Source organism: Berghia stephanieae, chromosome 6, assembly GCF_034508935.2.
Source record: "Berghia stephanieae isolate SIO BIC M18660-M18661 chromosome 6, UCSD_Bste_1.3, whole genome shotgun sequence".
Lineage (NCBI taxonomy): Eukaryota > Metazoa > Mollusca > Gastropoda > Nudibranchia > Aeolidiidae > Berghia > Berghia stephanieae.
The window spans coordinates 38,621,374-38,647,942 of NC_088365.1; the positions used below are offsets into that span (position 1 = coordinate 38,621,374).

At 35.2% G+C, this 26,569-nt stretch overlaps 2 protein-coding genes and 1 long non-coding RNA gene across 5 annotated transcripts in view; 2 read left to right on the top strand and 1 right to left on the bottom strand.

Moving 5' to 3' along the window:
- LOC144975004 (histamine H1 receptor-like) overlaps nt 1-26,569 on the top strand; it is a 103,984-nt gene that overhangs the window by 50,951 nt on the left and 26,464 nt on the right. The gene's annotated exons all lie outside the window — the stretch shown is intronic.
- LOC144975006 (uncharacterized) lies at nt 13,954-18,367 on the top strand. Its single transcript, XR_013645844.1, has 2 exons — nt 13,954-14,175; nt 17,797-18,367. It is a non-coding gene; the product is annotated as an uncharacterized LOC144975006 (long non-coding RNA).
- The window catches only part of LOC144975005 (uncharacterized), a 251,399-nt gene continuing 245,452 nt past the window's right edge, over nt 20,623-26,569 (bottom strand). The window contains exons 1-4 of one of the 3 annotated variants that reach the window (XM_078918648.1): nt 26,296-26,440; nt 23,753-23,975; nt 22,471-22,563; nt 20,623-21,165 (exon numbers count right to left, since the gene is read on the bottom strand). In XM_078918648.1, coding sequence (XP_078774774.1) covers nt 20,933-21,165; nt 22,471-22,561 — 324 coding nt within the window. In that variant the 5' untranslated portion in view covers nt 22,562-22,563; nt 23,753-23,975; nt 26,296-26,440 and the 3' untranslated portion in view covers nt 20,623-20,932. Of the gene's footprint in view, nt 21,166-22,470; nt 22,673-23,752; nt 23,976-26,295; nt 26,441-26,569 lie in introns of those variants that run through there. The other 2 variants (XM_078918649.1, XM_078918650.1) reach the window with 2 other exon arrangements.

Genomic DNA, 26,569 nt, shown 5'->3' on the forward strand with positions numbered 1-26,569 from the left:
ACAAAAAAACATTCGACTTCCTGGACATAACCATCAACCTAAACGACGGCACTACCAACCATTTTCAAAACCCAACAACATCCCATTGTACGTTCATAGACATAGCAATCATCCGCCATCTATAATAAAAAACATCCCCGAGAGCATTAATAAACGACTATCTAACAACTCTACAAACAACAACATATTCAACGATGCAATCCCACGGTACACAAACGCACTATAAAAAAGTGGATATAACTACAAACTAAAATATGAGGAAGAGACCATTACCACCCCAACAAAAAACGACAAAGAAAACGACACATAACATGGTTCAACCCACCCTACAGCAAGAATGTGACAACTTCTATCGGTAACAAATTCTTCAATCTACTACAAAAATGCTTCCCTCCCGGTCACGTTCTACACCCAATCATGAACAAAAACACCATCAAAAATACACCTGCAAGCCAAACATACGAACCATTATTTCCTCCAACAATAACCGAAAACTATCACAGCCAGCTCAGCCCAGCAACAACCTAGAGAAAAAATGCAACGGTAGGACCCAGACAACATGCCCACTAAACGGCACTTGTCTGACTCAAAACGTAATTTATCAAGCCACAGTTACACGACCAGACACACCAAAACAAGAAACATACATTGGCCTCACCGAGTGTTCATTAAAAATCAGATACAACCTGCATACATCTTCCTTCAGAAACTTACACAAACGACATTCTACTACACTAAGCGAACACATTTGGAACCTCAAAGAAAAAAACATACAACACAGCATCACATGGAAAATCATCTCCAGAGCACAGTCGTACTCCCCCTCTTCTAAGATTTGCAACCTCTGCTTGGAAGAAAAATTCTTCATCATCACTAAACCGAACATAGCAACACTCAACAGAAGAAACGAACTAACTTCCATAGAAGCAAACACCTTTTATGTAATTACGAACCTCCATAAACACTAATCTATAAAAATACGAAAACACAACAATCTACTTTCACTTCCACTTCCTGATGAGAGCAACGTTCGATAACAACGTCGTAGAAGTCAAACAATCTTAATTATCTTTCAAATGATTATAAATAGCTCCTTTAATCCTAAAGTTGAGCATTATTATTTCATGGATTTTGTTTTTATAATTTATATATATATATATATATATATATATATATATAATATATATATATATATATATATATATATATAACATTGGGACGATTTGATCATATTTTCAACATTAAAGATGACATTTTGTAGTTCACTTTAGGTTTGCATAGTATTTTTAACACAAAGTAGGTGACATTTCATTTTTTTTTTAAATGCCATTATTTCTATGAATGGTAAATTAACTACATTTTCAGTGATTTACATTCTTACTAAACACTATAGATTGTAATCAGTATCTTAGTTCATGTTAAAATGGAGACCATTGTTAATATCACCCTTTACAGTAATTTCTTTTAGTTACATTTTATAACAGCCATTACTCTCACACATAAGATATGTTAACACGCACTCGCGAAATGTTACAGTCATTCACATAGATCTTCAAATCGATTACATAGCGCATTACCAGGGGAAAAATTTCAATCCTCGGTCATTCCATTTTAGGAGAGCTTAGAGATTTGTCCTGTTCCGTAAATGAAAGTAAGAATGATAATTGGTACAACATACCGCCCAGCAGATCTTACCATTCAATCATTGAAATGTTTTACTTTCATTAACCCGTGTCGCGTCGGGTAACTACGCGAATGATTAAACCGATAATCTTGGCTCCGTCCATCAAAATCCTTAAGCTAGTCGGCTGTGGAATGACATATTTCTAGTTTTCAAACAATGCGTGGCAATTTTTGCGAGCTAAGTATAATTATTGTTCTAAAAGTATAAGCACTAAAGTTATCGAAACTCAAGACCTATGTCTTAAGAATTGAGATAATATATGTGCGTGGCGAACGTTTTTAAGTTGATTAAAATCAGAATATTCCATTAACAGGGAGGTAACTTCTACTACAGAAATACACCGATTAATTGTTGTCATAATGACTATATTTTGATGCAAAGCTCACATTAAAAAAAAAAAAAAAAAAAAAATTGGGCTTTTATATAGCGCAATATCCACTTAACGTGCTCAAAGCGCTTTACAAGGGGTCCCTGGTCAACAGCAACATTTAACATGCAGGACGAGACATGACGCCTGCTAGGCGATATTACAATTTTTCGGACAAAGACAACGCTGTTAACGGCCAGGTACTCATTTTACGCCTGAGTACGGTGAGAGAATGTGAGTAAAGAGTCTTTTCCAAGGACTCAACTATGCGTCGAGCGAGGCTCGAACCCAGGACCTTCCGATCCGAAAGCGAGTGTCATACCACTTGACATTATACATATAAAATAAAGTAATTCAGAATAATAGACGAGATTATTTACAGTAAATAATATTTTTCGGTACTAATTTCAACGATCCTAAATATATATCGTATCGTTTAAGAGCTAATAGGTTCTAAAAACCTTTAAATGCTCTGTGTATGTTTTATGCATATGTACAATTTACGAATTATTTAAGTAATATACAATGTCAATTAATTGATAATATTGAGAATTAAATTTTTGATACATAAATAAGTGTCATATTCAATATTCGTAGTATAATTTACTTTCTTTACATTCATTTGGCATCTCTGACTTGTACATTCGAGAGTTCCAAATAATTGTTATACAAAAGACAAAATATCCAATGTCATGTTACATTATTCGTCAAAAGCAAATATAATGTTGGTAAGATCTTAATCAATGGCATTCTTAAAACTATTAATTGAATAAGAATTATTGGTCTCAAACTTTAGATTATTCCAAATTGTCACAGTCCTTTGAATTAGATTATTTTTTCCTTATAGACGAATTAACATCTTTCAACAAATATCTTAAACTTATCTCCCCGAGAGTTTGTATCATGCGAATAATTAAAAAATCATTTTAATCTATATTGTAAGAACCATGCACGAGTCTATATAGACGTCTATATGTATAAGATATTGTAGTGAAGGTAAATTTACATACTTCAATCTTTCTAAATATGATAGATGTCGAATGTCAGGAAAAAGGCTCGTAGCGCGTCTTTGTACGTTCTCAATGTTAACAGACTGTCGATTAAATAAAGGACTCCAAATACTATTTCAATACTCTGGACAAAGTCTTATGACAGACTCATAAAGTTGGACAAACGTTATTAAGATAGCTAAAGCTTCTGTATATAATTCCTACAAGCTCTTTTTAGACAATCACATAAATGTTCATCAAAGCACAATTTATTATCAAAGATGATGTCCCTTTCTGAGCAGAATTACTGCCAAACCATTATGCTAATATTAATATCGAGTTGAATTTTTCAATTTAGGGTTACGATTCTTTCTTCAATGTACAACCTCACAGAGGAGTTTGCAATATACATTTTGGACAAGCTTAGCGCTCACAAATTTACCTTTGACCAAACTATAGACGAAAGTATTTGGTACACATTTTTGTACAGCAATCTAACATTCTTAATAGAGTAATTTCTATAGAAATCACAACTTAAATATATAACATTTCATAGAACTATTCATACTCAGGTTGTCAGATATGAAATGATTAAGGCATTTTTCACGGATTACTTGATTGTGTTATCCCTATCAGGGTAGAAGAGAGAAAGAGAGAGAGAGAGAGAGAGAGAGAGAGAGAGAGAGAGAGAGAGAGAGAGAGAGAGAGAGAGAGATGGGAGGGGGGGGGGGGGAGTAAGAGGGATATATATCGTGAGATATTGATTCTTTAATTGACTCTTGAATCTTTAACGTGCTCCACGATTTAAAGGAGCTTGAATTATTACAGAATTCTCACCTCTTACTTTGCCTACAGTATTGATTCCGCAGCTGGTTGATTTACTGCATCATCAGGGAAGAATGAAATAACATTTCATATGGCACACGTCACCTATTACCCTCCTATATTCTCTTATGATATCCTTCTGGTCTCGTACTCGTTCAAAACATAGTAAAGTAAGGTAATTCAGGTCACATGAGAGGGGCACTATTTTTGTGTTCATCTACACATTTGGTGTTACATTACAATACCTGATAATATTTAAACTAGGACAATATTGCGGCCTTTGGTGCGCCGTCACAGTGGTAAATAACTAACATTCTTATGGTATATATTACAGGATACAATAATAAAGTAGACATCCGTTACTCACCGCTTCAAATTCAAGATTAAGGTGATCAATTTCCTTATCAACACAGTTCTGAAAGACGATGATATTCCTCGCAATTCTTGAACAGCAAAGAGTAAGTAAACAACAACATGATGTAAAGTCTGTCCTTGAGTTTGATGTATCGTCATGACAAAGCATGATTGCACAGGGAACTCTGGCTGCGACGCAATAATTGTGGCCTTGATTTACATTGTCGTCATTGAGTATTTCTAATACACCAATGAGACCATAACAATTTGGGTTGTCAGACCTGAAAAAATGTATACATCCGTCTCGATCTATGTTAATTTCCACAATACATTTGAAGCTGGTCGGGTGGTCAGTATGTTATAATAATTTAATGTATGAAGACGATCATAGAACATGAAGATTAGTAAATTAATTTAAAGACCGCGAATTAATTTGACAAATAGGATAAATAAGATAATAATAATAATAATAATAATAATAATAATAATAATAATAATAATAATAATAATAATAATAATGATGATAATAATAATAATAATAATAATAATAATAATAATAATAATAATAATAATAATAAAAATAATAATAATAATAATAATAGATCTTTATTGTCCATAAATATGGCAATTTGTCATTTAGTTACACTTGATATAACGTTATATGATAACTATAACAATGAACAGATATTTCACTTCTCTCTCTCTCTCTCTCTCTCTCTCTCTCTCTCTCTCTCTCTCTCTCTTCCTCTCTCTTCCTCTCTTTCTTTCACGCGTGCGATATACACAACATAAACATATGCATTTCATTTTCAATTCGTTACATTTGTGACAAATCAACAAATATTATCATCATTATCAATTGGTCAATTAATCTAACAATAAATAAATTAATCAGTCAATCAGTCAACGCATCAATCCTTGGTTTTGCTGTACCATATGAAATATTCAACATTTTTATTGATGATGGAACGAACGTTGACTTATACTTGTTAGTTCTACATTTAATCTGACAAAACCTTCTCCCAGATGGTAAAAGACTAAATTCATGGTATAAAATATGTTTTTTATTGTTGGTAATTGAGAATGCTTTCCTTTCTATTGCTTTTCCATGAATTCTTTCTTCTCCATCAAGAGGATGATTTATTATTTTTGATGCCTCTTTGATTAATTTTGCAATTTTTGATTTATCTTTAAGTCGGCATCCGCCAAACCATATGGTGCAGCCAAACGCAATTACACTTTTAATCAAATGTGTATGTTTTAATCAGATGTGTATTTTAAAAAAAATGAAATACCTATAATGTTAAATGTTAAATTATCGTCTGTTTTATAGTTCAGTGCAGACGATGGTCTAGCGACATTGATGACTGTTTATTTCATTTACAGAGAAAAAAGGCTATTACGAACATGCACTCATCTTTTTAAAACTATTTTACAACTGTATTATCTAAATTAACGGAAGATCAAGACGAATCATATGAGCCATCAACTTTGATCGGTCATGTAGATATTGCCACTTAACATTGCCCTTAACCAGTTTACTGCTTCGGACAGTATAAAATTTTTTTGCCAGAACATGGTCCAAATATCGATCTATTTATATGACCCTTATATTGGCAAAAACTCTTAAACCTGGGACCTCCAGAGAATTTGAAGTCTCCTCTAGTGGACATTTAAATTGTGTATTGAAGAACTCGCTGGCGTCTACTTTGAATTAGATCTCACCCACCAATGTTTCACTCATTTCCAAGACGAGACTCTAACTAACGTCAAGAATTTAGTGTGATTTGATGAGAACTAATAAAATAATTTTATGCCCTTTGGCGAAGTTTTTATTTATGATGTTACGCACCATTAGGGCAACGTGATATATGGACATGGTAGGATTTTGATTGGTCAGGAATTGCTAGATTCAGATGGGTGAGGGTGATGTATGGGGTGATGTATGCTTGGTTGTAAACAGTGACAAGAGACGATCAGTTATAGTTATAGTATTTGTGATGAAAACGATGGTGATGATGAAGATAAAAATAATAATAAGGATAATGATAATAATAATAATAATAATAATAATAATAATAAATAATAATAATAATAATAAATATAATGATATGATGATGATGATAATGATGATGATGATGATGATGATGATGATGATGATGATGATGATGATGATGATGATGATGATGATGGTGATGATGATGATAATGATGTTATTTACGACAAAAATTTATCATGATTAATTTTAATAATAAATTTTATATCCTATAAAATATTTAACTTTAGTGCTTATTTTCCTTATATTATTATTATTATTTTTTTTATTGAGCTTTCATATAGCGCAATATCCACTTAACGTGCTCAAAGCGCTTTACAAGGGGTCCCTGGTCAACAGCAACATTTAACATGTAGGACGAGACATGACGCCTGTTAGGCGATATTACAAATTTTCGGACAGAGACAATGCTGTTAACGGCCAGGTACTTATTATACACCTGAGTACGGTGAGAGAATGTGAGTAAAGAGTCTTTTCCAAGGACTCAACTATGCTACGAGCGAGGCTCGAACCCTGGACCTTCCGATCCGAAAGCGAGTGTCATACCACAAGACCACATAACCGCATATTATTATTATTATTATTATTATTATTATTATTATTATTATTATTATTATTATTATTATTATTATCATCATCATCATTATAAAATATTAAACTTGCCAATCTTGTTTTTATCACTTTAGTAATATTGAAAAAATTAGGCAACTTCATAATGAGAGCACTAATCAAATTATCGTTCATTCTTTGGTAACCAGCAGATATGATTACTGGAATTCGTTGGTTTTAATGCGCCATCCTAATTGATAAAACGTGTGCAAACTATTAAAAACAGAACCACAGAACTGATATAAAAATCGAATGACCCAACAAAAGAATTTCTATAGCAGAATCTCCATTGGTTGCCAGTTGGTGAAAGTATTATTTTAAAATCTTTTAGCATTGTTCATAAATGTTTTAATAATCAAGCTCCAGTGTACCTCATGAATTTATGTCAACATTTTAATCCAAAGGGGCCACTAAGGTCGGCTTAAGACTCTTTTAATTGTTCCCAGAACTAGATTATCCCAAAGTAATGTATTTTTCTGTAAGTGGCCCCATCTTGTGGAATGCGTTCTCCTCAGGTGAAAAAATAATTACGGATAGTCAGTCTTTCAACAAAAAAAGATGTCTTTTCCACATCGTATGAATACAGAAGACGTCTTTAATCAAAATTTTATTTTAAGTTTATTTTACTCCAATTTTTATCTTACTGTAGTTCAAATTGTTAATTTCCATTGTAGATCTAAACTTCTCCCCCCAAATTTTATTGTAATCAATCAACCAAATGCCTTTAGTTAGAGTAAGTTATTAATGTTAGTGAGGAAGATTGGTGTAAGTACTACTACTACTACTACTACTACTACTACTACTACTACTACTACTACTACTACTACTACTACTACTACTACTACTACTACTACTACTACTACTACTACTACTACTACTACTACTACTTCTACTACTACTACTACTACTACTACTACTTACTATCTACTCTACTACTACTACTACTACTTACTACTACTACTACTACTACTACTACTACTACTACTACTACTACTACTACTTCTACTTCTACTATTTATTCTATTACTACTACTTCTTTCAATATTACAATTCTATTATATCTTTTATCTTCCATTATTTTCAATGACGGAAGGCAACGGAGAACCACCGTCACTAACAAACTTTCCCAGGACATCAACTGCCCAAACTGGTGCGAAATGAAACAATCACATTGGCCACGTAGAATATACGTACTTTAAACCATTTAGGTAAACTTGAAAACGTTATTCAAGAAATGAAAATAATCCACATTAACATCATTGGTATCTCAAAGAATATGATTTTGTATTGTATTATGCAGGTGGAATACTTCATGAGAAAGGAGTTGGAATTCTTTTAGACAATCAACATGAAAATGCTATTTAGATTAGGTTGCAATCTCAGAAAGAAAAACATCAGAAAGTGACGGAAACACAATTGAGACATTCTATCAAGATATAGAACAGGCATTAAAGTAATGTAAATCCAATGAAATTCGTTTAATAATTGGTGATTTCAATGCTAGGGTTGGTAAAGAGAAATTGAAAATATCGTTGGCCCGCACGGACTAGGTACAAAAACTGATAGAGGGGAAAGACCTGTCGACGGGTGCAGATTTGAAAACCTTACCTTTTTATCAATATGTCGTTTGAAAACCACGATAGAAAGAAGTGGACATAGATAAGCCCTGTAGTGTGGGTATTACAATATGATGTAGTACACCTGGGCAAATGCTGCCATACACACAGATGAAGTGAAAAACTAGAACGTCGTTGATAAAGATGAAGACGATGTTTAATAGATGATGGACGATTGAAGAAAACGATGCAGTGGGATGACAGGACAACGATAAAAAACATGTAGAGTAGAAGTTTACAGCAATAATACAGCAGTATGTACAGTAGTAGCATGTACGGCAGGTCGACTGCAAAATATAATATTTAAAAATATATATATATTTTGGTTACATTAAATTTTATAAATATAATATAATACGTGTGATGATCATTAATATGCTGACAAATACGTATCTCCCCATTTGACAATTAAATCGTAATCAAATGAAAATATAGAAAGAAAAATAAACAAAAGTAGTACGTTAAAACATGAATACTACTCACATGACATGAAAGTAAATATCTATTAAACGGTAGACTAATTCCTTTACATGATGGACGGAACATACGGAATGACAACCGAATATTAAATACAATGAAAACGAGTATATCTCATGAAAAAGGATTGAACATATGGAATGATAGATTATTAAATACAATGAATACAAGTCTATATAGTCCTGTCCCAATAGAATTTAACCCTCTTCCGCACTAGGACAGGACTGTCCCGGGACAGTCCTGTCCCAAATCTGTAACATATAGAATTTAGAGAAATCTTCCGCACCTATTGGGACGGGACAAAACAGTCCCGTTGTGTCCCAAGCCGTTGTGAAATGCTACAAAATCAACGGGACAGGACTGTCCCAGTCCCGTGTTCATATCGTTTGTGATAGTAGAAAAATATAGCAGACTTCCGCACTAGGACAAAAAAGTCCCAGACTTGGCGGCGCCGTGTCAAAATTGAAATGCCTGTCTTTATTTTCTGCATCCCCACTACTACTACTACTACTACTACTACTACTACTACTACTACTACTACTACTACTACTACTACTACTACTACTACTACTACTACTACTACTACTACTACTGTTGCTTCTGCTGCTGCTAATGCCACTAATATATTAATACCTACATCCCTTACATTTTGTATTTATTTCCACTTCCATTGTATTTATTTTCCAACAGTAGTCCACACTTTATTTTAGTTCACTGTCTTCTATACTGCTTTACACAGTTCCTACCCGCCTCCCCTCTTTTGACATATTAAGTACGCACCTTTTATAAATTTCTATTGCTCTGTTTTAATTCGCGCTTCCTCACAAAGTAGCATACAATTTCCTGCCCATCAATGTTTTTGTTTATGCATCTTAACAACGCCACTACCACATTATCTCATTCGTCTGTAGTTTTAATTCATCACGTGTTGTTGATGAAGGGGAAACCCGAAACGTCCATTTTATCTGTTTTCGTATATTAAACTGAAGCTTACATTCAATTTCACAGTTATGATTTATTTATTTATTTCAATTCTGAATATAAAAAAGCAAGAACAATTCAAAAAATAATTCTATGTGATGAAACCACGTACAGAAGGCATAGCAACACAAACATTTTCGGCAATTTAAAAACGTATGTTTATAAATATAATTTAAGAATTGTCACACTTTGTGACACGCAGTAACGTGTCTAAAACCGGTCGCACATCTATTCGGTACCTTATGGGATCAATTATCTTTATCGTTATTTATTTCGGGAATTTTCAATGAAAATATTTTTAAGTCCTTCTGAGCCACTTGGACTCATTGTAAGACAAATTAACTCCTTTAGAGCCTTGTAGCCAATGGTGCAGGAGTTATTCCGGTTTCAATAGCGTGAAGCGGACAATTAACGTATTTGTTTGAAAACCTTTGAACAGGACGCTAGTCTATCGCAGATTACTATCCCAGCTTGACAGGTACCCTTTTACACCTGAATGAAGTGAGTGATTGGAGTAAATTTTCTTGCTCTAGAAAGTACAAATTGGCTTCGGTAGGAATCAAACACAGAACCTCTGAGTCCAGAGTACAACGCGCTAACCATGGGCCATCTTGCCTCCTAAGCTTATAAATCCGGAACTTATCCATGTTTCTGTAGCGTTGAGCAAGCAGATAACAGTTTAAAATTTTAAAGAATAAAATTCCCTTTTTCATCCCATAGGGGAATTTTTCCTCGAGGGTCTATTCCAAGGGAAGACTGGAATAACCCAGGCGTCAGCCGCAATGCAGCGCGGCATATTGAGCTAGGGCGAGGTATAACCCAGGCGTCAGCCGCAGTGCAGCGCCGCAAATTGAGCTAGGCGAGGTGACTTACTCAAGGCAACACACCGCACCAGCGGGTGATCGAACTGATGCCTTTCGGGTACGAAGCAAAGACCGTATCACTGAGCCATGCTGACTTTCTATTATCCTCTTGAATGATGCTAGTCCGTCAAAGATTACTTTCATCAGCGAACTGGTACTCATTTGCACCTGGGTAAAATGAGGTGATTCCAAGGAAGTCATTTTAAGATAAGATCGGAGATGACCCTTGAGCAATCTTTGGGTCATTAAAGGAGGCACCCAATATTGTTTTCTCTTTCAATTTGTCTTTTTTTCCACGTAGTAAAGCACAGAAATATGCAACCTCTATTTCATCCATTACTACTACTACTACTACTACTACTACTACTACTACTACTACTACTACTACTACTACTACTAGTAGTAGTAGTAGTAGTAGTAGTACTGGTAGTAGTAGTACTACTAGTAGTAGTAGTTGTGGTAGTGGTAGTAGTAGTAGTAGTAGTAGTAGTAGTAGTAGTAGTAGTAGTAGTAGTAGTAATAGTAGTAGTAATAGTAGTAGTAGTAGTAGATAGTAGTAGTATAGTAGTAGTAGTAGTAGTAGTAGTAGTAGCAGGGAGTAGTAGTAGTAGTAGTAGTAGTAGTAGTAGTAGTAGTAGTAGTAGTAGTAGTAGTAGTAGTAGTAGTAGTGGTAGAAGAGGTGGTAGTGGTAGTGGTGGTGGTAGTCTGCCCTAACCAACAAAAGGACAGTATCTCTCAAAAAATCATAAAATCACTTTTTTTTACTAATACTCATAAAGGCGCGAAAATCTTATATCCGTTCACACCATAAATAACAATAACAATGACGTTCGTGGAAATAATTATAAATAACAACAAATTATAACAATAAAGTAGCGAGTGACGAATACTGACAAAGAGTGACAACTTAGCAACGTGGTTTTTCCTTCTTGCTGCGTCAGGGACTGGAACTAGCTTGACGCTAAAGTGACCGAAGCCACTACACTTGATGCTTTTGTGGCAAGTTGCTATGCAGATACTTAGACCTTACACAAACCATCACTGACCAATGTTGACGACCCCTGAATGTCCATGGAAATTGATTTTAGACTAACGATTATAAACAAGGAATACAGAGAGATTAGAAAGCAGTTTCATATTTGCCATAATAATCAACCAATTGATTGTGGGCAATCAAATGATGATGAAGAAGAAGAAGAAGAAGAAGAAGAAGAAGAAGAAGAAGAAGAAGAAGAAGAAGAAGAAGAAGAAGAAGAAGAAGAAGAAGAAGAAGAAGAAGAAGAAGAACGAGCAATACAAAACAATCAATAAAAACAATTCTGGCCTAACCAGAACAGCCTTTATTAAAAAGACCGACTTTATTCTGGTCCAACATCGATTCAGAAATATCGTAAGCAACGCAACAACTATAGAAGAGTAAAGGAAGGTGCCCCAAACGTAAACAAAGGTCGAGAAGCACGTGGCAAACCACATGTTCCTGTCTTGACAGCTCACGTTCCAATGTAAATAATAGAAAAAAATAACCTTTAAAATTTGGCTGTTAGGTGGCAAAAGAAACACATATTCATAAATACTCGATCATGCATCAAATAATGTCTAGATATGGATATTTTATGGAACAAAAGGTAACATTTTCTAAAATTTATCAAAAGTTACAGTCTATCTATTTTTAGACCAGAGCAAATTACTGCGCTGGTGTGAACAAAACGAGAATTATTCGGAGCCTGATTTTCATAATAATTTAGCCTTATATTATTATTTTTGCAACTGTTAGATTTTATGTAAACATATTTTCAATACTGAAAGTGTATTGCCTACAACTCAAACTACAAAATTGGGAGACCTATATTGTGCGTAAATTATTCCGGTCCCTAACGGAAGTCACTAGCAACTTGTTATTGTTTACGTTTGGGGCAGCAAACTTTACTCTACTATTGCAAGCGCAGATTGTATTAGTGAACGCCGTCCTGCCAAGGCCATGCTAAAAATAAAACTTAAACAAAAAAAGAAAAAGATATTGGAACCAAAACTGCAATTAGATCTATTGAGAATTCACGATCAAATTAAAAATGGTTACAAAGGATGCATGAGAGAAAAAAAAATGAAAACATGACCTCAGATCTAAACATAGATGAGTACTGGAATCAAGTATCGAACTGCATCATAGAATCCGCAAGAGAAACTATTCCATCTAACACCAAACAATTCTACAAGTCTGTACAAGATGTAAGTGGAAAACGACCAGCCACGACAAGAAAATGCGTTAAAGAAGCAAACGACAAAAGTGAAGTGGTGGGCCTGAAACTAAATATAAAGAAAATCCAAATGCATGGTGGTCTCAAAGAATGACAACAACACGACCTTCCACTTGTCAAATAAAAGGGAGCTAATCAAACAAGTACCAAATTTAAATATCTAGGCACAATCATTACCCGTGACGCACGTGGCATAGAGGATATAAAACAAAGAATAAAAATAGCAAAAAACTTGTTCCATAAAATGAGACCAGGGCCCGTTCTAATGAACGCGGACTAGCGCTTAGTCCCGGACTATCTCTGACTTTAGTAAATGACTAGAAAAAATCGGATTTAATGTGAGCTGACTAAGCTAGTCCCAGACTAAAATCACGTCACCTTCGGACTAAGTTTGGCCAAGATTTAGTCACTTGCTCGAGTCGGACTTGATCGTTTAGTCTCTGACTAGTAACTAAGAAACGGCGTCAACAAAGATGGCGGCCAATGTTAGACGACTCGGTTCGCGAGAAAAAAATACATAGAAAAAGAATTATAACGACAAAAGTAATCTGTTGATATTTGTCAATGCTAATGGAAACGGTTTAAAGGTCACAGATCGTCGAAAGCACACATTTTTGTCCGGGAAACTAATAAATCTGATGAAGTTGAGTGACTCAGTGAGTCTGAGTCTGAGATTTCAGCTTCGCTTGGTTCGGTATTTAGAGAATAACAAACACACAACTAGCTTATTTTTTTAATATGAAAATTATGTTGTTAAGCTAAAACACCCCCTACCCCCTTTTATTTTCTTTATTTTTGTGCCAAGCAAAGCAATGCGAAGTTACTCTCGATCACATGACGTGATTCGTACGACTATGACTATGACACTGTCATTGACAGCACTGCCAAAACAACTGTCAACACATGAAAATGGCGGCAGCTGTGCTGTTTCAAATTCGTCAGAGAACACTGATTCAACGGGAGAGGGTGTTTCGGGTCAGTCCCATCGATTCGTTTAATGACGATGAAATATACGAACATTTCCGTTTTCATCGTGAACACATTTTTATACTTTGTGATCTTGTAAAAGACGACGTTGATCGTCTTCTCTGGAGGAAAGGTTAGTATTTGTATTCATTTTAATTCTAATCTCATACTAGACTAATCTAGAAGTTTTCTTACATTCTCATGCATCCAACCCAAAATCGGTGCCAAGACTTCCTCTTCTTCTTCTCCTTCATCTTCACACCTCCTCGTCCTTCTTCATCAACATCATCATATTCATCTTCTTCTCCCACTTCTTCCTCCTCCTCTTCTTCTTCTCAACTGAACTAGTCAAACTAAGTGTTAGTGTTGGTAGATCTCTCTAATCATCACACACAAACCACTATGACTGTTACTGGTATGACATGGAATGGAAATTTTTTCACCGCTCTCTGGCACTATTGAATTTTGCATTCCCTTAACCAATTTTCGAGCTCTTGTTGGAGATTATTTTCACTGTAATTGTAATATTTTGAAAGGGAACATTTTTCATGAGCAAAACCAGTTTAGAATTGAAGAAGAAAAAATTTGTACAGTTGGACTGACAAATTGTTGAGGAGAATCAATCTTTAAAATAGGATTTTTCAATCGAGGCGATGGGTAAGCGTGGCTCAGCAGTGTGGTCTTTACTTTGTATCCAAAAGGTAATTAGTTTGATCACCCGTTGTACTGTGTGGCCTTGAGCAATCCATCTCGTCCTAGTTCCATTTGCGGCACTGCACTGCGGCTGATGTCTGGGTTATTCCAGTATTCCCTTGGAATAGTTCCTAAAGACAGACAAATTTTCCCATTGGATGAAAAAAGGGAATGTTATCTTTATATGCAAATATGCTGGTCTGACATCCGATTGCAATATGGGCCTCGTTTAACATTGTTGCACTGGACATTATTTTGTGTAATTTTTTGAGATTTTCATTATAACAATGAGCTCATGATGTATTGGGTTATCAGACCTGCAAATAAGTGCACGTTGCCTTAATGCTTAAGGAAAATTAGTTTATTTCATCCCAGCTTAAATGATGAAAATTTACCGTTATAATATTATAATAGATGAGAGAGTAAAATACAAACTATGACGCTATTTCAATACGAAGCAGAATTCAGAGCCATTCGAAACATTACAAGAAATACAAACAACAAAAATAAAAATAAGAATATCGAATCGGAAGGTCCTGGGTTCGAGCCTCGTGCTCGGCGCATAGTTGAGTCCTTGGAAAAGACTCTTTACTCACATTCTCTCACCGTACTCAGGTGTAAAATGAGTACCTGGCCGTTAACAGTGTTGTCTTTGTCCGAAAAATTGTAATATCGCCTGACAGGCGTCATGTCCCGTCCTACATGTTAAATGTTGCTGTTGACCAGGGAACTATTGTAAAGCGCTTTGAGCACATTCAGTGGATATTGCGCTATATAAAGCTCAATTTAATTTAATATGAATCAATTATAAATCCTCTCTTGCGGTTATACCAAAGCTGTTAAAAAATCGTAATATGTTGTTTCAAAACTTGTGTCTTGTTTTTAAAATTTCACTTCAAATACACATTACAAAGATGTTGTCTACGGTCAATTTAAATAAAATATTTCACTGGATAGACTTTAAAAAGTGAAAGTAATATATTCGAGTACAGTTTCCTTGAACTTGAACTCATTCGAATATCCCAAATTTTTTCCTTATATTTTTAGTTGTCCTTCCATTCCTTACTTGAACTAATTTCACCTAGCCAATGTAAAAAAGGATTTGATTAATTCAAGGTTTTATTTTAATGCACCCTGTTATTTCGACCACCGAAGATTTACTGTTACATTGACAGTTACGTTTGTGTACAATATGATACACATGCATACACACAGGCACTCACACACTCCATTGTCATTTCGCATAATTGACACCTCTCTTACTTATTCTTATCACTTCGCCATTCATTCTAATTTCAATGCCATATGCCATGATTTGCTACTAGTTGGCTACGTCATTAAATGAATGATGTGATACAGGAACCTTCTCCCGATAAAGTAAATAATAATTATAAATTTCCCTTTAATAGTCCTCATGTGGAAATTTGTCTTAGGGTTTATTCAATGGGAATGCTGAAATAACTCAGGTGTCAGCCGCAGCACAGCGCTGCAAATTGAGCTAGGGAGAGGTCGCTTGTTGATGGCCACATGCCATGGTGTATATTCAAACTAGGTATCTTTTGGGTACAAAGCAAAGACCATACTGGTGAGCCACAAGTGTCAAGTACAAAGACATTTTTTAAAAAATAATTAAAATTTAGCTTTATATAGCGCAATATCCACTCAATGTGCTCAAAGCGCTTTACAAGTGGACCCTGGTCAACAGCAACATTTAACATGTAGGACGAGACATGCGCCTGTTAGGCAATATTACAATTTTTCGGACAAAGACACCGCTGCGAACGGCCAGGTACTCATTTTACACATGAGTACAGTGAGAGAATGTAAGTAAAGAGCCTTTTCCAAGGACTCAACTATGTGCCGAGCGCGAGGCTCGAACCCAGGACCTTCCGATCCAAAAGCGAGTGTCATACCACCAGACCACATCCGCACAAAGACATCATGCATCAAATAGTTCTTCCTTCACTCCTTCAGAGCTGCAAGGCTGGTGTAGCGGGAGTTTATCTCTGTTTCTTTAGTGTGAAACGGACAATAGTAATTGCTTGCTACCCCTTGGATAGGACACAGGTTTATTGTAAAGTACTTTCCACTAGATCTAACAAATACAGATTCCCCATCATTCCTGGGTGGTCAGTGGGGTCAAATAAAAATCTCTACTTTGCCCTTAGCATGTAAAGCGAATACCCTAATAATTGAGCTAGAGGGACCAACTTCACATCAAAGACCCGTTTAAATATCTTTAAATATTTGAAATGAAAAAAAAAATAATTTAATGAATAGCAGTCCTTCAGAGGCATGAAGCCCAAGGAGCCAGGGTTTATCCCGATTTCAGACAATAACAATTGCTTGCTACCCTTTGGATAGGAAGGTAGTCTATCACAAAGTACTTTCATGAGATCTGACAGACCTAGCTACCCAATCACTATCCCCCCCCCCTTTCTACCACTTACATTACATCAGAAAAAGGGGCAAGTTGGAACAATGCAATGGTTTATTCCTCTGTTCCCCTCTCCTCTGCCTCCATCCATTCTAACCCCACCACTCTCAGCCACTACCATTACTAAATGCTCTCAAGACCTAGTAATAGTAAAGCACCGTCCCAATGATAAGAAAAGACATAATCAGGCTTCACATAAAAGCTCATTACCCAATCAGTTTTCATCAGGCACAGTTACTCAATCAGTCAGTTGTCACACATCATTCGCTTTATTAGGCATAGGTCAATCAACATATTGATCAGTCAGTCACTTGTCTCCCACTAGCCTTTTGTTGAGTCGTCATGGTATGTTACACAAAGTACATGGTTGTTAAAAGGTCACCCAATGACTATTACTCCCCCACCCTCATCCCATCTCCATTCCCTGACGCCTGGGTTATTCCATTCTTCCCTTGGAATAGACCCTGAGACAAATTTCTCCTATGGGATGAATAAAGGGAATTTTATTATTTTATATGAGGCCATTGTGCGCGAGCTGTACTGTACGTAAGTTGACTACACTTCCTGATTTAGATTTTATTGCAGGTTTTATTATATTCAAAAATTTCCTTCTCCCATTTTTAGGTCGTCTCTGATGCAAATTTATAAGTTACAAACTTGGTTCCTAAGTGGACTGGTTCAGTGCATGATGCAAATTTTTTTAGGAAATCTGGGCTATTCTTTGCATTTGAGGATCCACATCGCAGGGCTTTGGATGGCGTGATCCTTGGAGACAGTCGTTATATGTTAAGAAATTGGCTAATGACCCCAATACCAAAACCCCCAAAATAGAGGAGAAGAGGCATTTAACACCTCCCATCGTATCACAAAATGTACAATTGAAAGGTAAGTTTTACCAGTCATATAATCCCACCCTCCAGGAAACAATAACATTTTGATAATTTTTGAAATTTAATATTTCAGGTTTATTTTTATATCCACTTTACAATACAATTTGCAAATGATCAATGAAAATAAAAGAAAATTAACCAAAAAAAAAGTTGTAATCATGCTGTCATTGTCATGCCATTATAAACATTAAAATTTTTTTTGAAGAACTCAGATTAACCATTATAATTCTTCGCCTTCTAATTCTAATTAAATGACTGAGAAAAAAAAAAAAAAAAAAAGAGAGAGAGAGAGAGAGAGAGAGAGAGAGAGAGAGAGAGAGAGAGGAGAGAGAGAGAGAGGAGAGAGAGAGAGAGAGAGAGGGTCCATTTAATTTTAATTGGTTTTAAGTGTACATGTACAAGCAATTATTGTCATTTCAACAGAGTCATTGGAGTGGTTAAAAGAAGATGGAATTGTCTCCATGACGAGCTCAGAATGACGCCTGACAGAGCCTGCAAGGTTATTTATGTGTGTTTTTGACTCCACAACTTTGCTGTTGATGCTGGCCTACCCATGGAAGAAAACAACTGTAATGATGATGATGACAGCAATCATAACTTTTCTCCTATTGGGACTCAGGAAGGAGCATCTGAACAGAACGTCTTGCTGTTGGCAAGGCAGCCTGGCTGACTTTGATTAATAGTGCTTTTAGAAATATCGTTGAACCTCTCTAATCAGGAAATAAATGTAATCATTAATGTAGTACATCAATACAAGTATACTGTGTGCAGTATTCTTTTTGTGATGAGCTACATAAATGTCACGCTGTTTTAATTATTGTTCAAGCATATGGAAACACATTTCTATATCATATAACTACAAGTCGCCTATCAGGCATCTAGTACTCTTTGACTATCCCATTTTACTCCTTTTTACTGGCGCTGATGTGTTGCAAGTGCTGTAAAACCCTTAAAAACAAAAACAAACCTGTTTTGCAGGAAGTATTAAAGTGCATTCACTGTAATTTTTTCTGGAATAGGTCTGATATAAATTGGAAAACTAAACAAGAATTCTCATGCCTGAGTCGGTTATCAAACAGAAGACAAAGGGGCATTAAAATTTTCTTTTTTTTAAGGTCATCAAAATCCTGAGTTGAGCAATCAAATTTTAACTGCCCTATTGTCATAAGACAATTACATATTGAAAGACCTTTTGTATAAATCATTATACCAGCCACTTAGCCAATGCCCAGGATAGTCCCAAGTCACATTTGTGATAAGGGTCTTAAATCGCCATGCCACTGTACAAGTTTGTGACAATAGGCCAAATAACAATCTGTATTTATTTCAGAGGATTTGTTCTACCAATAACATAAGGAACAATGGAGTGATTGTAGTAAAAAAGGTCTTAAACACTGCACGCATGCGATTTTAAGTAAATTTTAACAAAAACATATCAGCTCTATCAAAAGTACAGATTGAGATAAATACAGGACTAAAACCACTCTAAATAACAATTTAAAAATCTCAAGAACCATCTTAAAAAATGGTTTAAGGCAATTCATAAGACATGTTTTAACTGCGATTTTCTAAGATATTATGAGGCCAATTTTTTCTACACTACGGAAAATGTATTGCAACATGTCTCCATTGATTGCTTTAAACCATTTTTAAAATTGACTCAAAATACATGTGATTGAATTAATATTCAAATTCAAGACATTAGAAACCAATTGAGTCATGGATAAAAACTAAATGATGACGTCATTTGCGAACACTCCCAGGTGTGATTTTCATACATGAATTAATTTCCTATAACTGTCATCTGCATTTTTTGCGGCCGCAAATCAGGGCGATCCGCAAATTCCCCAAATTGGCAAATCGTGGCAAATTTTGGGAAAATTGGCAAATCGCGTGGCAAATTTTGGGGAAAAATAGAAGCGAAAACAAAATAACGAAAAAAAAAGGTGCGAAACTTGAGAAATGTTGCAGCTTTGCCTAGCCCCAAACCAAGGGAAGCTATTCTCTACGGATAATGGTCTCGTGCTCGCAGTGTATCTGCATACACTGCAATTCCCAATTTTTGTGACATTCCTCAGCATGAGTTCACTAGGTATATTGAGAAACTGGGGCCCAGTGCTGTGAGAGAGTCTGATACTGGAATTATAGATCTGACCCTATTTTGGAAGTCTGTGGCAGATTATGTTCTAGCTCTCGCTGCATTGGCGTCCCGGTATGCCTTCTCAACATGCTCGTCAGCTGATGCTGAGCAAAGCTTTTTCTCTTTACAATCTTGTCTTGTCTTCCAGAAGGCGTAGACTCACAGAAAACAACATCAAAGGACTAGTTTTCCTTTACTACAATAAGTTTATCGATGCCTCTTTTTTTGAGTAGTAAAAGAAAACTAGGCCTTTGATGAGTCTGACTGAAAGTGTACGTTTGTGTGTGTGTGTGTGTGTGTGTGTGTGTGTGTGTGTGTGTGTGATTGTCTGAAAGTTTGGGCGCATAAATCACTTTACATTGTGTAAATTAATAAATGTAGCCTCCTTAAATGTAATAAATTGTCTTTTATATATATATATTTTTCTGTATCGCATGTTAATTTTTACTGAAAGGCTTAGTTCTCCTCGGCAAATTTTGGTCTTTTTGGCAAATTTCTTGGCAAATTTTGGGGTTTTTTTTTGGCAAATTTTAGGTCCCAATTTGGCAAAAAATGCAGATGACAGCTATAATATCAAAACATATAAAAAGAATAATTTAATTATAAGTAGTGTCATAATTAATATGCCTCATCTTAAATTTCATGTATTCAATTTTTAGGGTATTTTGTTCAACAATGGAGTTGTTTTGTTTTTAATAATGGAGTTGTTCCGACTGCAGCCATTGATCCATTAATGGATTGTCAGTGATCTGTCATCTCCTCTTGGGGCCAGCTTGCCGTAATCTTTGTCTGATGCCATCTGAGGCATTCCACTCCTCTGGTGTATGGGGAAGAGTTTCTGTTGTCTCCTCTTGAAAATGATTTGAAAATCATCTACTACAACTACTGACTCCACCACAGAGCAATCAACAAAACTGATTTCATTAATCTCATTCATATCCATCTGTCTGGCTAGTGTTGAAGCTGTGGAGGAAAAATAATATTTAGAACATCTTTTTCACTGCATTGAAACAAAACAACATTTATATCTGTGAATTATGAAACTGGCCACATTATGAAATCAAGTGGTGCTGAAATCAAAAACGTCATTTCATTTTGAAACTTCTCTGATACCACATTGTCGTCAGGTCAAAGTCAGAATTTGGAATGATAAAAACTTTTAAACAATGTTATCTCCTTAAGCAACATGAAATGCTGGCCATTTAATTAAGATGATTTTAGAACTACATCCCACTTTTTAAACAAATCCTTATAAACTGTTCGTCAGTGCTTAAAAGTGTTAATATGAATATATTTGAGAAGACGATGGACTCAGCAACAGTATACATTTTTGTTTTATTTCCTTGTAAATCATCTTTTTGTTTGAGTATTTTTCTCTAAGGGGGAACCAGTATTTTTTTTTACATATGTAATATGTGATAAGTAAGCATTTGAGTGTGTTCCTCTTAATGGGGACCTGTGCTTGTGCCTGGACGACACTTTTAGGTGACTTCAAACTAAGTACACCGATGGCATGCTCTTGGAATCTACATCCATTCCATATAAGAACCATTCCCTTTTTGTTTTACTTATTAGTGCTTTGAATTGTTAATCTAGAATTGCTTGACTATCCATTTGCATCCTTTTTACTGGTGCTGAAATGACCTAAATATGTCGCAAGCAATTTAAAACAGAAGAGAATTTATAATTCTAGAACATTTTGCTATCCCATTTTCTTCCTTTTTACTGGCACTGATATGACCTTAATGTGTTGCAAGCGCCGTAAAACCATTAAAAACAAACAAAAAAGAATGTTGATTAAACAAAATCACACAAACACACTTATGTTATACTTCGTGGTCCCACTGTCACTTCAATGTCCCCATTTTGACCAACTTGTTACCCGTGATAGTCCTTTCAGTACTGTTGTCAATGTTAAATACACTGTTAGTGGCTATGTGGTCTTGTGGTATGACACTCGCTTTCGGATCGGAAGGTCCTGGCCCTGAGCCTCGCTCGGCGCATAGTTGAGTCCTTGGAAAAGACTCTTTACTCACATTCACTCACCGTACTCAGGTGTAAAATGAGTACCTGACCGTTAACAGTGCTGTCTCTGTCCGAAAAATTGTAATATCGCCTAACAGACGTCATGTCCTGTTCTAAATATTGCTGTTGGTCATGGACCCCTTGTAAAGCACTTTGAGCACGTTAAAAAAATTTTTTCTTTAGTCTTTCGGGTGAAATTCTATTAATAATTTAATGACTTTGTAGCAAAAGAATTATGCTTACTGATTATGGTGTAATCTCCAAGATTACAGTCAGATATGTCAATAATATTTCTGGCTGGACTGGGATTCGGAACAAAACTCTCAGTGCTCATAACTGTAAAGAAAATTGTTGATAAATTTGAATTAATGAAGTATAGAATTCACAAGTTGCACTTTAAGTCCAGATTACCCATTACAAACTTAATGAGAAGGAACACAGTGGTGTTTTTTTTTAAAAGGTGAATTGTTATGAAATTATAATGATTTTAATTCTATTTATATCAATTTTAATATGATACGATATCAATTGATTTTAATGTAAAATTTGCATCATATAATTACGGGTCTCTGGCTCTTTTTTTTTTAACCATGAAATGCATCCAAGTGTAATCTTATCTTCTGATCTTGAGACCCATGAATCCCAGAAATAACAAATCTGCTGGGAATAGAACCCATGACACTTTGATTCATATGCAAGCATGATAACTCGCTGTGCCATCGGCTTGCCCTAAATAAAACACTAAATGAAACAATATAAATCTTTACAGGACCCAATTCCAAAGTGGAATTTCAATACAATGTTGCGTGATGCCACTTTGACGATTTGTGATAAAAAAATACATGGCAATCCCTTATGACACAAAAGCTCTTGCTCCATCATTTATTTCAAATTTGAAATATTCATATAATTTTGTCAGCTACTTCAGGATTGATGGTGTAAAGTAAATTTCAAGATTTTAACTACCATTGAATTATTAAATGTGAATACTCTTGTTTTGATACTCGACTTCAGTCTTCATTTATTGTTTTAATGTTTTTAAAATTGATAAAAAATCAAGAGGAAACGTGTCCCACAGGCAGTTGTTAGATATGCAATAGAGGTGATATACTTTTGAGACTTAACTACCAAAAGAGGATAGTTATGTTAGAGAAAAATATTGTTCAATGAATCTGTGCATAGGCAATTGTAAGGATGAGTCAATTTTAGACGATCACAAAAGATGCATGCAAACATAGTACAAATTACTTGTTTAAAATATTGTAAGGTACTATCTTTATTCATGTCAGGCAGCCCCAGAGACCAGCAATCACATCGTCCTCCACTGTCCAGTCACTAAACTTGAAGGTGGCTATGAAACCGTCCTTAGTGCGGAGGAAGACTTTAGAAGCTGAGTTGATGAAATAAATTTGGAGGTGTAGCCATATGCTACTACTACTACTTTATTCATGGAATGCCTAGATGACAGCCTTTTACATTTGTATACAGAACAATGTATGGAACTATTATAATTGCAGAAATTTACCTTGAATACCATCAACAATGGTACTACACTTGCCAATAATGACGAGTACCGGTACTTGTTCAGTAAAGATTGAAGAGGGTCCTGGTTTCCCCCTCCAGTCTGCTTTACAGAATCAACATGACTTTGGACTATTCTTTTCTTGTCCTTGAATTTTTTTTTAGCTCCATCACCGAACGGTTTTTGAGAATTCCGCATTGATTCTCATTCTGATCTTTACCCCGACCTGAAAATGAAAAAGGAGAAAAAAATATGTAAATCAACGATTATGTAATGAGATTGTTGAGGACATTCATTTTGCACTGGAATCAGTTCTATTGATTACTTTTTGTTGCCATAAAATCTTTATTTATTATTTTGGTTGTAGCAAACTTTACTCGTATAATTAGTCTCTATCCTTTAAATTATTTGCATAAAAAATGTCATGCTTTTGAAGGGTCTGACTGGAGAGGGTGAAGATTTATTTCTTGCTTATCAAATGTACTAGGGTAGGTCGCCCTAAATCTGTATGCTTTTCTATACCTCAAATTCCAACAGCTCTAACTGCAGATTGGTTAAACTAAACTCTCAACTGTTTGAGAAACTCAATTATTTGACATCTTTTGTTAGTTTGATGTAAATACATATGAGGTATTATCAGTTAACCTTGCTTAAAAACCGAAAATAGATACCAAACCCCCTCACCCCAAATATGTATGCTCATGCCCCAAACCCGTAAACGGCTTGCCCTAAACCAGAACAGTATTAAATTAGTTTACTAATGTTTCAAAATTTCATAATTTTTTAAAATATGATAATGTTGTGGTAGAATTTCATTTATTATTAGTTTTTAAAAATATTTTCTAAAAAACAAAAAAAAATAATTGAGCATATATAAAGAGCATTATCCTAGCATTTACGTTTGTTGCGGTTATAACTTTTGACGCGTCAGCGATTTTCTGTTATTTTTTGCACTGAAGACACCGCTTGGGAATTTATTTTAAAAAGAAAAAAAACAACCTTTTACTTTTAGAAAGAAGTTTATTTTCACTTCCACTTCATTTCGAATTTTTCTGGTTGTTGACTTGTTCTAAATATTCAAGTGAGTTAAAAGCTTAAAACTTTTGTCATTTTTTGTGGCAACTGACACAGATGCTAGATTGTATACTGCTAAACATGCTCAAAGCTCTGTAAGGGGCTCCAAGCCAATAGCAACACAGCAATATCACAACTTTTCCCCGACAGAGTCATTACTTTTAATGGCCAATTACTCAATAAGGAGCCTTGTTCAATGACTCGACTTTGAACCTCTCAGGAAGGGACTTGAATCTTGGGCCTACTGGTCCAAATGCAAGTGTAATACTACCATACAACAAAGCCCCACTTAGTAGGGGCAAAGAGGAAGGGTGAAATTTATTGCCTAACCTCAGCACTACAGTACATCTATTTATATTGTTTATTGATAAATTATGGGTGCCATGTCGGCTATTATGATGCTTTAAAATTTTCATTGAACATGCCAACCTGCTTTTTTTTTTTTTCATTAATTTTCTTTCTTTTTTTTTTAGAAATCCGAGACCGGGTTGCCACCTTGCCTGTTCTTGCCAAGTAGTAAAAAGGTGGATTAGAGAGCAGAGCAGGGAGATAGGAAGTAGATAAACACAATCCAAAGTAGTCTAGAGGTATACAAATACAAAGCAACATTGTGTTGTGAGTGGCAGGGACCTACTGTAGGCACTTGCAAGAATTTTTCAAAATAGTGGCTTTGGGTATTAATTTAGCGTAGAAAAATAAAGGGGAGTGAAACATTAACTAGAGTGAAAAAATATCGCTCTATCTCAACTGGTTAAAAAGTTATGACCGTTTATTTGGTGGAAAATCTCTATATAGCTTAATAGGAAAAAATGCGACCAAAGCACAGCATCCCAATGGATAATCAAGTATAATTCAGAAACAGCTTCAGATACAACTTTGAAATTTTTACATGTGGTAAATCAACATCTCTGTAATACATTGCAAACAGAAAATGAATTATTTATTGAGAAAGAAAAGTATTGTTTAGAGCTGAGACAGCTGAAATCAAGGAAAAATAGATCACGACATACAAATGAATGACCTATTGGAATTTTGGAAAAGTCAATAATAAAATATTTATTCACATGAAGAGATAGACCAAATACACCACTGAATCGGCGTCATTTAGTTGTTCACTTTGAACTTTTCAAAATGAAAATAGACCTCATAAAAGCAAAGATATGAACTGACAAATGTTTGAGGTGGTGTAGTATTAGCCTACAGATGCCCAGTGTCAGTGACCGTGCTGTAGCCTATTTTTATTTCATTTCATGATAGACCAAATACACCACTGAATCGGCGTCATTTAGTTGTTCACTTTGAACTTTTCATAATGAAAATAGACCTCATAAAAGCAAAGATATGGACTGACAAATGTTTGAGGTGGTGTATTAGCCTACAGTCTACAGTCCTAACAGATGCCCAGTGTCAGTGACCGTGCTATAGCCTATTTTTATTTCATTTCATTAGTGACAAAGAAAAAATATATGTACTTCTCTTATTTTCGCACTGTCACGGAGTGCTGCAATCTCGACATAATTGTATTTTCCAGGAGGGCTGCAGTTTCAGGGTTTGAAAAGTAAAAGTTTTTCTCTTGTTGAGCTGAATTTTCGTCAATGAATTTCAAAAGGAAATAGAACAGGGTTGCCAGATTATTTTTCAACAAAATGCCAGTGGAAGACTCAAAAAATGCCAAAACACTCCAAAAAATGCCAAAGTCTGTTGACTCCCATCCCCACTAAGAAAACTACTCACTTTTGATAGACA